This window comes from Meriones unguiculatus, chromosome 4 (genome assembly GCF_030254825.1).
Source record: "Meriones unguiculatus strain TT.TT164.6M chromosome 4, Bangor_MerUng_6.1, whole genome shotgun sequence".
NCBI classification, from domain to species: Eukaryota; Metazoa; Chordata; class Mammalia; order Rodentia; family Muridae; genus Meriones; species Meriones unguiculatus.
The window spans coordinates 68,694,092-68,709,218 of NC_083352.1; the positions used below are offsets into that span (position 1 = coordinate 68,694,092).

Consider the following 15,127-nt stretch of genomic DNA (forward strand, 5'->3'; position numbering starts at 1 on the left):
GTTTGCTGGCTACAGTGGGAGTTCTCACTGAGGAAGAGCTGGGAACCCAATGGCACCTTCTTTGAAATTGATTCTGCCCAACTCTCCTGATTCTAAATAGAAGAAAATGTAGATTTGGGGCAGAACCAAAGGGAAAGGGATTTCCCTTGGCAAATCATTTGCAATTTGTGGATTGGAGTTGACCCAGCTCTAATTCCCTCTGTCACTGTGAGTGGTGTCTGAAATGTGACTGGCTTATTAAAGGAGTGCTGGAAGGGATTCTCCCAGAAGGCTTGAATGAAACAGGAACAGACCCAAAACCCACCCAAATTTCCTGACAAGGGCTCAGGCCAGGAGCTGACTGGACCTTCACCTGCTGCTCCAGGATCACTCCTGTGATGTTTGCAATCTGTATCTTTCTTTAACTTTAGGAAAAGCAAGTAATGCTAGATAGAGAATGATGCTTAGATGACAGGCAACATGCAAAAAAAAAATGCACATTGTTAAGTCAACATCAGAGAATATGAGTTTGTGTGTGTGGTGGGGAGGGGCAGCATCTAGGTGATTCTGAGGCAGGAGGTCACCATCTGAGAAACAGTGATGGACTGTAAAGCACAAACTCCACCATATGGCTCCTTCACCCATGGGTGAGAGTTGCTGCTGATGCTGGCACAAGTCCTAAGAGAGCCCTTCACTTTCTTCACTAGAAATCCCTACCTACCACTGGCACACAATTTGAAGGACAGCCAGAAGGCTTTCTTAGGGGGGTCTGGTGGGACAGACTTATAACCCCAGTTACTGGGGCAGATGGTGTTGAGACAGGTGTTGAGATAAGTGTGAGCACTGCCTGGGATATAGAATGAGTTCAAGGCCAGTCTGAGCAACACGGCAAGATCATGTTAAAGTTTCCAAAAAGTAGAAAAAGATTGAGCATATAGATCAATGGTGGATTGCTTTCCCAATATTCATGCAACCTTAGGTTCAATCCCAGTACTGAAAAAAAGTCCCTGTTGACTGAGAAGATCTTCAAGGAGCTTCCTAATCTAGAACCCAAAGGCTCCAGCGCCATTTCAGAACCACAGACAGAGAAGAGCATGCTCTGAATGGGCTGGGCATTGTTCTATTGTGGCGTAGCTACAGCAAGTTCAAGCATCTAGAATACTAATCTGCCTCTCTATCTTGTCCAGCCCGAAGAGCCCTGAGTTCCCGCCCTTCTATGCTTCTTTGTTCCCAAGGGTTGTACATGAGACACAGTGATCAAGGGACAAGTGTTTTACATAGAGCTTCAGGTGAGGTGTATTTTCCTTTCTTTAAAACTTCTATGAACTGACTTCTAAAAAAATCATGACCTCTCTTTCCCTGTACATTTGTATTAACAGGTCCCCCATAAATCAGCACTGGTGTGGGAGGTGGTCCACAAGTCTTTGCAATGAAAGTGACCTCATAGGAAATGAATCTGAAAATTCCATTTATTAAAACAAAGACCACGGTTCATGTGGGATAAAGAAATGCACATCACATTCAGGTTTTTTCTGCTTTAACATTTGTAAGCTGGGCATGGAGACTCATGCCTTTAATCCCAGTCAGAGGCAGGCAGATCTCAGAATTCAAGGCCAGCCTGCTCTACAGAACAAGTTTCAGGACAGTCAGGGCCACATAGTGAAACCCTGTCTTGAAAACCTAAAAACAAAACAAAACCCCACCAAAACATAACAGCAAATTCCCACCCATTTTTTTGCTGTTCCACTCTCTTTAAAGACCCATTCCATAGATCTTATACAGGAAAGGTGTAAAGATCTGAACAATTGTTGGGCTGTGAGACAATAATATACACATAATAATTCATCATTTCCAGGAGCAGCTAGAAACAAACACTAAGGAAAAAGAAAAAGCATAGAAATATCTCCTAAAGACCACTGTCTTGGTTCTCTCAAAATTCATTATGTGAATACAAACATATGGGAAAAAGTTGATATTTAATTTTTCTTAAAAACTGATTATTAAAATTATTTCTTACTTGCTTTCAAATTTAAAAACATTTTAAATTCGAGTTGATATTGAAAACGGACATTTGTTATTTATTAATCCATGGCAGAGTTTAATTATTATCCAGGTATATAGAAATGAGGATCTTAAATAATTAAGCTGAAATTTCCTATTAGTTACCTTAAGATAAAAGTATGCTGGTGAAAATGATGGTTGATATTCCAAAAGAATTAAACTCTTTGGAGTCCCAAGTAAGCAAAACCTTTTTTCTCCTTTAATACAAAAACAAAACAACAACAAAAAACAATAATCCCAAACTGATTCCAATTATAGCTCCACACTAAAGGATATGAAATAGTGAAAAAGACAAGAAATTCTCCTGAAACTCCCATGCGGAAGAGGAGTGCGAGTTCTGTCTTCTTATTCTGTAAGCAAGCTCACAAGCAATTTGCAGATCCTTAATTTTTAATTGCTGGACCTATATAAGGTGCACCCTGAAGACTGTGATTCCACTTTAATTGCTTCAGAGATCTAAATTTGCACAGAAGTCTGGAATCCTTCTAGAGATGCCCCCATCATCAGAAAAGAGTGCCTCCAACCACAGCTGTTGACATGTGAACACCTGTTTGTTTCAGCTCACTCTGAATGTGTGATTTGATTGTTTAACCACTTACTCTTCATGAGCATCCCACTGACTGTACCACCCCCCAAGACCTGACCAGAACAGAAGTTTCTGTTTACAGAATTGCATTTGTGCACTGATATATGTTCCTGTATCCTCTTCTCCCCCACCCCAGGTGCTTTAATTAGGCATATTTATTCCTTTACCTGAAAAGAGTTAAGAAAAATATTTACCAAATCTATTTCAAAATGTGGCCTTGCTGTAGGAAGTCTTTTTATCTTCTCTTCCCCCCCTAAGTAATCCCCACTTTTAAAACATGAGGAAGAGAATGGCAAGAGAAAAAAAAAAGTTAACTTGGATTTAGTGGTCTTTTAGGATTTGAAAACAAAAAAGATGTATAGGAGGCTCTCTTTGACTGGGAAGAATACAGAAAATATAAAGGCTTCCAGGGCTTTCTGTGATTGATGGAGGCTACAACTGCAATAAGGAAAAAAAAAAATCACTCTCAATGTCTTATTGTGGGAAAAAGAGAGCACTAGCCAAAGGAAGCTGTAAATAGGGCAGAGAAGCTCTGGCAAACAGGGTGGAGAACAAAGCAATGAATGCTTTGAAATTTGGGGGGAGTGGAAAGTGAGGACCATGTCAGTGGGAAGAAGAACCAGCTGCCAGGTGTGCTTAGGGTGCAATTCAGAGACCTTGTCTCTCAAACAAATGGGCGTTCTGGGGTGGCCACCTTCTTTGAAGCTGGGGGTTTATTTCTTCTTTTGATGCTTAAGCTAAAGAGGGCAATAGTTGTCTAGTTATGAACATGGAAAATATTCTTTTGCTTTCCACAGTTCCTGGAAAGTGGAAATGTGTTGATATTCTGACAGTGCCTTCTCAAGTCATGGTGGATCCCTGCTCAGTCTCCAGTGTGGGATAACTGTGCTGCCCTGGATCCTGGGTAATTCCAAATGCTGTGGATTGGGGGAAATCTGTCAAGAGGTCCTTACACCCCAGTTCATAAAGAGGTATTTCAGGCATGGCTAAGGTGCTGAAATGATCTCAATTTTCAAAAGAGAGAGGATTTATTTTTCCTCTCTGGTATCTTTTTCGTTCTCACTTTTCTTCTTAGCTTTCCAGCCAAACAACAAAACTTCTGAATGGATGTAACATAGGGACATTTTCATGCAATATTACTCAAAATCTATCACAAAGATATGAAAGCACCAGTCACAACACATGATTTACTTCTACTTGCAGAATCAAAGCTATCATATACAAATATTAGGAATAGTGGTAAGAGAACACAGACAGCTGGCATTGTGGTGTGCTTTCTTTCTTTCTTTCTTTCTTTCTTTCTTTCTTTCTTTCTTTCTTTCTTTCTTTCTTTCTTTCTTTCTTATTTTTAATTGTTATTCTTGCAAGGAAATACCATGGGGAACATCTTTCTAAACATCTAGCTGTCACTCATCCTTGGAGTTTAGTTTAACACAGGAATCCAGCCTTATCTCCTCAGTACTCAGGCAGGTGTAGAGAAAGGGAAGGAAAAGAAAAAGGCACAAAGGACTAAACATGGATGCCATTAAACTGAACAGTGGCTACATGGGACGACAGTTTGTCAGAGGGTACTTGAAAGACAATTCTCGTTCCCAGAAGGTCAGCCATATCTCAGCTCAGGACACTGGCTTTAATGTTTATTTTGTATGAAGCAGAGGGGTAGCAGAAAAGAAGTGACATCGATTTTGTTTTTTACACATTCCCCTCCTCCAGGCAGGTCTGTAGGGTCAGACCGCTAAAGTTGGGATGCGGAATCAGCTTTCATTCTCATCAGGGGACAGTTCTTTAAACATGCACAGCCAGAGTATCCAGGATGGTTTTCCTTCCTCTCTTTAAATGCTGTGGGCAAGAAAGGTGCCCACTTTGCAAGGAATTCTACGTCAATGTCCCAGGAGCCCTGATGCTCTTCAGCCTCCTCTCAGAGACTTAAAGGATGGCGCAGAAGAATTTCTTCTCCCGAAAAGGGTTTTCCGAAGCTGGGACCGGGGTCAGCAGAGGGTCTTCCTTGGCATGTGCCTCACAGTAGGCCATCAAGTCCGCAGCTGCCTTGGACACCTGCAAGGGAAGGCAGAAACATCTGAAAAGACAGGCTGGCATGGACCCAAACTCAGTCACTCAGGACGCAGCTTTGGGGTCCACCCGTGTGGGGCTGTCTCACCCAGCAAACCTCTTGGAAACCAAAGTATGAAAGTGAAGAGAGACACCCCACCTGCATAAGCTCTGCTTCCTGGTCTAGAGACAAGGTTAGACAAGCAGGTGGGGATCTAGAGTGAAAGAAGCAAAGCACTTCAGGCCTCAAGCAAAAGAGCCACTCAATATCAGAGGCGTGCAAGTGCCAACCCTGTTCTGATGCTTTTGTGCCCTCATACCTTAGTTGTTGTGCCTGAGTCCCAGCACTAGTGACAAGGATTATACAAGTGAGATAACCCAGGAAAGACATCCAGTCTCACATAAAGGAGGCTTTCTACATAGACTAACCACTATTATCTTCACAGAGCCATGCCCCTGCTTTTGGAATTCTTCGAGGGATGCCTTTAGCCAGGCTAGTGTCCCCTTTCTAACTAGGAGGCACAGCTTCATGTGTATAGATATGCACATGCGTGTCTATGCATGCACATGTATAGATATGCATGCACACACACAAGCTGATATCATACGGTACAGTACATATACATTACGGTATCACTCTGCGACTCCAGCCACGAAGGTTGCTGTGAGAGGGGCTTCCCTGCTTTGGGGGATGATGTGCTGCACATTTCGAGCTCCTTGCTGGCAGTGTGCTTTCCTTTGTGGTTGTTGCACATTTTTGTTACATGAGGGGCTAGATTTAATCTTGAGAAATAAGCTGACATCTGGGGAGGAGGTAGGTGATCCCCAGATGAAGGCCATTGGGAATCAGAAAACAAAGTCAGTGGTTGGTTCTTCTATGACATGGTATACTTGTGCTTTGCTTATGGAAATACTGTAAGGTGTGGAAGTCTCTCACTGTGACTACAGCAAGGGTAATCTTCCCTAAGGTTTGGGCAGATTATATTATTGCTGAAGATATCCCCACTGCATGTAGGGCCCAGGTATCTACACAGTGATGTCAGACTCAGTTATAGTTCAAGTAATTTGTTCTGGCCAATGAGATGTGAGCAGAATTTGATAATTGTTTTGAGGGAGAAGAATCAATGTGTGCCTTGCCAGTCACTCTTCCCTCTGCTACGGTGTCCATATGAAACAGTAATTAGGACCTCCTTTTCTCATTCACAGGTTTCCACATAGGGATCAATGGCCATATCCTTGCTTTGGTCCACACCCTAGGACCAAGGGGCTTCGGTGCTCATCATTTACAGGAACATCTGTTTTATGATTAACAGGCTGGACACGGAAATCAATTTTATATTCTCAATCAATAACGCCCAGCTTTTCTTTCTCTGTTCTCATCACCACAGACAGATAGAAGCACTACTCTGGAGAGACCCTGCTCCATAGGGCAGGGCTCCTGATGACAGTGACATGGTCTGGAGTAGCAGCAGACTGACTAGGACAGATCTCATAGTAGCTCTGTAACCATAAGCCTACTTTGTTCTTGACATCAAGTTCAAATTTCTCTTGCTCTGTAGTAGGAGTGGGAAGTAGATCTGTGTCGGGAGTGCCGAAGATTAGGACAATGGTTACTGCCGGGAGGCCCAGCCTGCCCTGATTTGGATATAAACACTGATATATGTACGTGTTTCCCATGGCTACCTTGATGCAGCATTACCAACCAGGTGGCTTACAGCACTAGAAATTTGATGTTTGAAATTAAGGTGTCAGAAGAATTGGTCCCCAACCCTCTGAGGGAGAATCTGCTCCACACTCTCAGCACCTACAACAACTGCAATGTCTTTACATGGCACTGTTGTCTCTATTGTTCAAATCCTGTCAATCATTGGGTTAGGGTCTACCCTACTCAGTGTGACTTCCTACTAACTTGTTTACACCTACAAATACCCTGTTATCAAATAAAGTCACATTCTAAGATTCTAGGAGAACATGAATTTAAGGGTAGGGGAGAGTACTGTGTAGTATAGTATATTTGTTTCAAAATCTATTTCTTTAATAGACATTACAGCACTTATGAAATGGTTTTATTGTACTCCCATTTTGTTGCATGGAGCCATCTTTTATTTCCTGTCATCAACAGCACTTAAGTAAAAATCACTATCTGCCTTCTGCAGATAAAAACTTGAGGACTGGTAGATTCCAGGAGCTGATTCCCAGACAGGCAGCAGAAGAACTTGGACTCTGATGTTTTGCCATTAAGCGGCATGCAAACTCTTCAAATGCCTGCCTAGTTCCGGAAGTGAAAACTAATTCTTCCTGCACCTTTACTAAACCTGACAACGGAAAATGACAGGAAATGGCCTCTTCTAGGCTTAGCTCCCCCAAATGAGGGCAAAAGTCAGAGTTTTGAGGAGAAATTGTAACTGGTTTTCCCCCTATGACTTTTACTTATTTGAGCAATAGTCATCAATGTGTTAAACAGGAGCTTAACTGCTAAGCAGCAGAGAGTGTAAAACAGCAACACTGCAATCACATTTGTTAGGAAGAGATTTGGTACCAGCTACACCTACTCATGCACGATGCTCATACACAAACACATGGCATGAAGTATCTGAAGCACTTTTTGAGATTTTATTTTCATTTTATGTGTATGAGTGTTTACCTGCATGCATGTCTGTGCGTCCCATGTGTATCTGTGCACCACATATGTACAGTGCTCCAGGAGGTGAGAAGAGAGCATTGGATCCTCTCGATTGGAGTTATGGACTGTTGTGAGCTGCCACAAGAGTGATGGGAATCGGGGTCTTCCTGAAGAACAGCTGGTGCTCTTAACCAAGTCATCTCTCTAATCCTCAAAGTGCTTTTTAAGGTACAGAAGATACTAGGGTGGGAGAAATTAATGATGTGAAGTTGTTCACAGCTTATATTTGATCAAATGACTCTGAATAATTCTCTTTTCAAAATATTTTTTTCTTCCTTAGACTGCAGTCTCTTTCGGATGATGATCTGACACACATCTGAATCTTTCTAACAGCTGGAATAAGTGCTGATATTTTTGACCTTTGTTTTGTGTCAAAACTATCTAAACTACTTTGTCCAAATGTTGTAGTTAACCTGTAGAACAGTAGTATGAGTCTGTAAGATATTAATATCCTCATGTTTTGTTCTGTTGTTTTTTTGAGACAGGATCTTACTATGTTGCCCTGGTCCTTGCTACGTATATGTTATAAAACTCAGGATCCTTGGGTTTCAGCTCAGAAGCAGCCAAATGTGTATGTTCATGTTCCTGGTTTAATCTCTACCTGAACTGTCAGGTGTGTTTCTTCCCTTATAGTAAATTATGCGACATTCTGTCTAGATCTCACGTTTTGGGGTTATCCTTTCTAACACTTTGCTACTTTTATATTCATATGCCTAGTTGTTCTCAGAACTTTAGAACAGTCTCTACCTTTTCTGTGTTTTTTATTCACTCCCCCCGCAAAAAAAAACCCCTACATTTAGATCCCTTGCTGTCATCTCCATTCCAGCCCTGTAGTTTGAAGCTCCATCTTCTCCTGGACAAATTAAATAACTGCTTAGATTAAAAAGTGGTTAATTGGGTTCCCCAGTGGGCCCAAGGATAGATTTTAGAATGGTCTAAGAATTTTGATGACAAAAGTTATTCCTTTATTTTCACTAACCTCAAGTAGAAACTTATCATATCCTTTCATCATAAACATGGATACTAGCATGAACCAGACAGGTGAGTCAGTCAACAGAATTAGATATTTTGAATCATATTACAGTCATCTTCATATCTCAACATTATATCTATATTTATCCACTTATAGGCATGGTATTAGACACTGCATAATAAAGGAACATATCTATAACAATATTATATATTGTTATTATCTATCTATCTATCTATCTTTATTTATTTATTTATTACAATTTATTCACTTTGTATCCCAGCTGTAGCCTCCTCTAACTCCTCCCAATCCCACCCACCATCCCTCTTCTCCCCCTATGCCCATTGCCAAGTTCACTGATAGGTGAGGACCTCCTCCTCAATGTTACATTTTATATATATGTGTCTTAAAAATATTTTTAGAGTTATGCTGTTATCTTAAATACTTATTATCTTAAATACTTATTATCTTAAATACTTAGTCAACAGATATTTCATTCAACCAATAGTTGCCATGTGCCTAACATTCCATGTATGCGTTCTACATGCTGCAATGATCAGAGAACAAAATACAGAAAGGCATCTATTCTCATAGAGCTCTGAGCAGGCCAGACTTCCAGCCTGGACAGAGATACAATAACAGAGTGATTAAATTCTCCCGCCTCAACTTCAACTGAACAGAATAGAGGAAATGTTCACATGACGGCTCACAAGCAGTATATGACAGTGTCTCCCTCATTTAGTCACCTTGGCTGAAGAGAGGATGACAGGGAAGAAAGAGTTACACAGCAGAGAGAAAGTTCCAGAGGGTTCCCCCTGACCCTGCCAGACACCGATCAGCATCTGTATAAGGGCCATGTGAGGCCACTCAGAGAGCAGTGAAGGTCATGTGATGCTATCCCTGAGATGGTATAGGATCAGAGCAGTGTGTCTTTACCAGGCAGAGGAGAAAGACATCTTCACCCACAGAATTTGGGGCAAGAATTCCAAAGTGTACCCCTTCTGTGGTAGTGTGTGGTTCCATGCTAGGGCCTGTAGGGGCCCTATCAAAGTTTGAAAGTCCAGAGAGATTAAAATGTCTCTAAACAACTTAGCTGCACTCACACTAAAACTCAAAAAATTTAAAGGACTATTAAAAATTCCAACATTTAAATACTTATATGCAGTGTAGTCTTGTGTTTCCTGCTTTTGAGTTATAGCAGTTAAGTAGATGAGGGTAAAGAATATTTTATTTAAACTGAAAATGTCAGGAAAGCAAGAGAAAAGGAATTTAGAATAACAGGATAGTATTTGTAATAGCGTCTGAAAATGAAGACAGGCATGTATGTATCTATCTATCTATTTATCTACCTATCTATCTATCTATCTTATGTGTCTGTGCGTGCATGTCTGAGTGTATATATATTTTTACAAGTTCCTGTGGAGGCAAGAATAGGGCATTGGATTCCTTGGAACTAGAGTTACAGGCAATTTCACAGTGTCTACTGTCCACAAAATATTGTAATCTGCTTGTTAGCAAGACCAGAGTTTTACCATAGTGAAAAGATAAACTAATTCAAAGAAAAGGATATATGACTGGAATGGTTCATGAAATTGGTGGACAGCAATTTGCCAAAGAAACTATCATAAATATTATCTATATGATCAAGAACACAGAGAAAAAGAAAACATGACCAAGACATGGAGGATGTGCAAGGCATCTTCTGTGGAGAAGGGGAGGCATGGAGGGACTCTGTTCCCTGCAGGGGAGGAGTCACACAAGGATGAACAGAGATGGTATCTCATTGTAATTGTGGGAATTAAAAAATGATACCGAACCTTACAGTATAGAATAGGACTTGGTGGTTTGGGTATAAAGACACAGTTATATATACACATGCACATAGAAACATATTAAAAAAATAGATGTGAAGTGTGTGTGAATGTATATGGGTCTGCATGTGAACATACATGTGCATTTCCTAGCTCTGTCCCGGGAGAGGACCTGGAAGCAATGAACACGCTGCATATTCAGATCTTGGTTCTTAAAAACCATTCTTAAAGGAACTAAGGCTTGTTGGAGGAAAGGATGACTTCAGGGTGGGGCAAGGTGTTCTTATTTCAGGAGCACCTGCTTTTGCTCCAAACTAGGCAAATGCTGACAGGAATGAGGGATTCATACCCAAAGGACACAGTCACCAGCTTTTAGCCTGTGCTAATTTAACATCAAAATAATAGATTATAGGAGCTGAAAAGACAAATGGTTGAATGCTTAAGAGCATGGCTTATTTTTCAGCAGACTTGGGTTCAATTCCCAGAATCCACATGGGATCTGGTGGTCTCCTCTACTCTCCTTGAATGCCAGGCACACGCATGGTGCACAGACATACACACAGGCAAAATACCATTACATATAAAATAAAATAATAAAGAATTTAACAAAGCTCATAAATCATTAATTGAAGGGGACACTCTGAGCCCATAGCAATGCAATTAAAATTAAACATGTTTAAAAAACAGAATGTTTTATGAGTAATAAAAGAATTATGTAATCTTGAGCTACCTCTCCTAAGTTCCCAAATACTGAAGAACTACAGAAGGAAAAAGAATTGCTTTTCACCAAGAAAACGTGAAAATACTACCTTAGCCAACAACCAAAGTTAATGTCTTTAGTAAGTGATAACTCAAAACAAAGTCTCAACTGAAAACAACACAACAAAGGGACACTCCATATGGTCAATGTTTTTTAACTAGAATTTAATCAGACTGAAATTCCAGATAAGGGGGATGGTAAAATAGCTCAGTGAGTAAATGTCCTTGTAGCCAAGCCTCATAACCTGAGTTTGATCCCCAGGGCCCACATGTTGAAAGGAAAGAAATGCCAGACAAGCCTAAACTGAGTGACCTTGCATAAAATAAGTGGCCCACAATCTTAAAATGTGTCAAGGTTGTGGAAGGAACTGTGTCACACAGGACTGGTAAGTGCAAGACAGAATTTTCAATCATGGTCTTTTGCTAAAGAAATTATTATTGGAGTATTTTTCAATATTTAGATGGGGATTTTAGGATTAGAATAGAGTGTATCAATATTATCTCTGCTGATTACGTTATGATCATGGAGAAAGAACATCCTTGTTGTAGGAAATAAACATTAAAACATTTAAAGATGGTAGGCCCTTTTCTTAACTTATACCAAATGATAGGAAAATAAAAGCCCTTGGCACCGTACTAGTTACTTGTCCATAACTGAGTTATCTCTAGTGTAAAAATAACTTGACAGAAGAAAAAGTGTCAGGATGTTAAAAAATGCATATTAATTTTATTTATGTATATATGTGTCTATGCCACATGAGTCTGTGGATGAACAAAGAGGCCAGAAGAGGGTGTCAAATCCCTAGAGCTGGAGTCAGAGGCAGTGAGTTGCCTGACATGGGTGTTGGGAACTGATCTCTGATCCTCTTAGCTGCTAGGCGCAGCGCGCGCACACGCACACACACGCACACACACGCACACACACACACCCGCCTCTCTGAAATGGGTTTCTCATTGGCCTAAAGCTTTCCAAATTAGCTAGGGTGGTTTGGCCAGTAAGTCCCAGCTGTCACTTTTTCACATGGCTTCTGAGGCTCAAACTCAGGTCCTCATGCTTGAGTGGCAAGAACTTTAGTGGCTGCAATCTCTCTCTAGCAGAGGTTTACTTCTGACAGGAGTATTGATCTCTTAAGACTGACAATTGCTGACATCCAGCTATCTCATAACATCATCTCAAACCAAGAAGCACGGAAAGGGAGATTCTAGACAGTGGCAATAAAGGCCACCAGACTATGACTATCAGCTCTGAAATATAAAGAACCTATTCTAGGCAGACAGATGCCTTGATGTCTCTGAGAACTTGCAGAAAAAGCAGTTTTCTATAGAGATAACAACCAGCCCTCCTGTCAAATTTAAATAAAATGAAAAGATACAGTTCATCTTTATTACATTCTGAACTTGAGCTACATCTTCAAATTAACATTACAGAATGCATACAAGCCATCAGGCAAAGAAATAAGCCCTGACAGGCTGTCATTGCCTCTGCCCATGGAAAGTTGCTGTGCATTGAAGGGTATCAGTCATGAAGTCACCTCCTCATCCGGGGCTCTTGTGTAGCTGGCATTGCAAGCTTACACCACCAGGCCTGGCTAAATAGTCTGGGTTTTTTGTTTTTGTTTTTGTTTTTTTTTTTGAGGAAAGTAAGCTTTGTTTTCCCTGAAAACTAGGCTATTTCAAAAATTTAAGTTCTCAGGGATTTGAAACTTCTTAAGTTTTATAGTGTAAATTGAGGATGTCAAATTCTTTGACCACTGTGTTTTGAAAATTATTTAATAAAAATAAAATATATATACTTATACAGACACACACTTCTTGTGTCTAAGACACAAGTCAAAACACAAAATTCATTTATATTCCACATACCTTATGCACACAGCCTAAAGTTAATGCTTTATAATATTTTTAGCTTTATAGTATTTTTATGTTTTTACTGTGACCTATCAAATGAGGTCAGGTGTAGAATTTTTCCCTGGTGGCACTGTCTTGGTGCTTAGAAAGTTTTGGATTTTTTAATTCAGAGTGCTTAGTGTATAATACTCCCCCAGTATAGCACAAGGCTAAGTATATACTTTGCACTGAACAAATAGCTACTGAGTTCATAAAAATGTTATCAGCCTTCATGAAGTAGAGGCTGTGCACTCCATCAATGCAGACTGGAATTTAGTTGAAAAACTTTTGCTTCATTTCCAGCAACTACAATGAATTAAGACTGGCCATACCTGATGTTTTACTGATTTCATCATCTATGGAAATGTTCTCAATTAACCCATAAAGAGGATTATAACCTATTCTTCCCTAATAAAATTACACATAAGACTTTGAGCTTTCAGTTCAAATGCTGAAAAAATATTTACAAAAGCCCCAAACCTAGGCTTTTTCTTGCACTAAGCATGATGTCTAACTAGCTCACTTCTTGGATAGCTGTCTCTTTCTGTTTCTCTCTCCAGAGTCTTGCTGAACTTGCAACAATCCTCATGCCTCTACCCCTCAAATTCTGGGATTACAAGTGCACACCACAAACCTGGTTTAAACTAGTTTCTCAGTACACTATTCTCTGAAGTTCAATTCCTATGCAGTATGGGTCTATGACCAGAAAGATGATAGAAATTAGAAATGTCCATACTTGACTCACTAATTTATATATTTTTTCAATTATTAAAATTGGCTTGCCTTTTTATTTTTGAATTGTTTAAAAACGTGAACTGCAAATGGTGTTTACTTATAGTCACACTATGACACACAACAATTTTACTCTAAAACCACCTGTCCTACCCAATTTTATACGGCATTTGAATTCTCTATGATTACTTCAGTTTTATTTAGTAATTATATTCATACTTAGAATCTCCAAAGAATCACAAAGGACACAAACACTGCCTTTGACTTTAAGGCCTATGCAGTCTGTTTGGAAAAGTGTATCTAATAAGTAGAACATTTGGCAGGAATATAAAAAGATTCATGAACAAGTGAGAGTTTGAGCTAACACCGAATGAAAGAATATAATTTGCACAGGCAAAGAGGGGGGTGGGGTGGGGTGGGGTGGGGCGTTCCCAGTGAGGAACCCAGAATAATCAGGAAAGTGGGGATTTACACAACATATTGTTAGAGTAGTAAGGAGAATCATTTATAATAGTTTATTGGAAATATCTGGGAGAAATGAGCAAGCTTGAAAATTTTTATGTGAGATCAATTTATGAGTCTAACCATTTAAAAAAAACAACAATTTTCTTCATGCTCCTGGCCTTGAATTTTTTTTCCTCTCACCTCTAGATTATTTTTTATAGCATTAAGAGTGGCCACTGCCAAAGAATATCATCCTACCTTACAACAGTTCCTGGCTTCTTTCTTATCCATTATAGGTGGGTTATTTCCCATGAACCATGACTTTATGCTGTGGCTTGGTTTTGACGGCAGGTGATTGAAGCTAGAAATGTCTTATTCTGGCTAAACAAGAGATGCCAGACTATGGAAGTGACACTGAAAAGAAGTGACCAAGTCTCTCTGTTACCCTGGGAGCTCAGAATAGCCATATTGTGCCTGTCATATGCACCAGTCAGCTGAAAAATCTACTCTTCCCAGGAAACAAAAATGGCAGGAGAAGCAATGGCTCATTTCAGAGCCACTCCTGGTCCCCAGTGGCTTCTAGTCATTCATGTAGCTAAGTGTTGACTTAGCTACATGTCTGTCCCTGGATCTAAGACACCTGTGTCTTCTATAATTAATCTTCTCTTTCTGCTTGCTTTGGTTTCTATTCAGTACCCAGTCTGTTTGTTTGTTTGTTTGTTTGTTTGTTTGTTTGTTTTTTTAGTCAGGGTTTCTCTGTGTAGCCTTGGGTGTCCTAGACTCATTTTGTACACTAGGTTGGCCTCAAAGTCACAGAGATCTGCCTGCCTCTGCATTCCTGAGTGCTGGGATTAAAGGCATGTGCCACCACACCTGGCTTCACAGCGTCTTAATATGGTGATAGTAAAGTATTTCCTGAGACCCTGCTGTCCTCTGCTTCTGTACAGACCCCCCCACCCGTACCTAAGTTTTCTCCTCTTTCACTGTTAGTGTTTATCTATCTCCTGCATTAGAAATCTGAAGGTCACTGTTCACAATCCCTCTCTACTCCTTTACTTTGACTCCCTGGCTTCTATTCCTTATCCTTGAAGGCAATGCTAACAAAGAAACAGGGACAGGCTGGAAGTGTCATGCCTGGTCTTATGACCAGAGAAGAGTTTCATTAG

General features: G+C 40.2%; 1 protein-coding gene across 3 annotated transcripts in view; it reads right to left on the reverse strand.

Annotated features, from left to right (window-relative positions):
• Positions 1-1,430: 1,430 nt before the first annotated feature.
• Gng2 (G protein subunit gamma 2) overlaps positions 1,431-15,127 on the reverse strand; it is a 104,471-nt gene continuing 90,774 nt past the window's right edge. For 2 of the 3 annotated variants that reach the window (XM_060382043.1, XM_060382042.1), the window contains one exon: positions 1,431-4,681. In XM_060382043.1, coding sequence (XP_060238026.1) covers positions 4,553-4,681 — 129 coding nt within the window. In that variant the 3' untranslated portion in view covers positions 1,431-4,552. The other variant, XM_060382041.1, reaches the window with a different exon arrangement.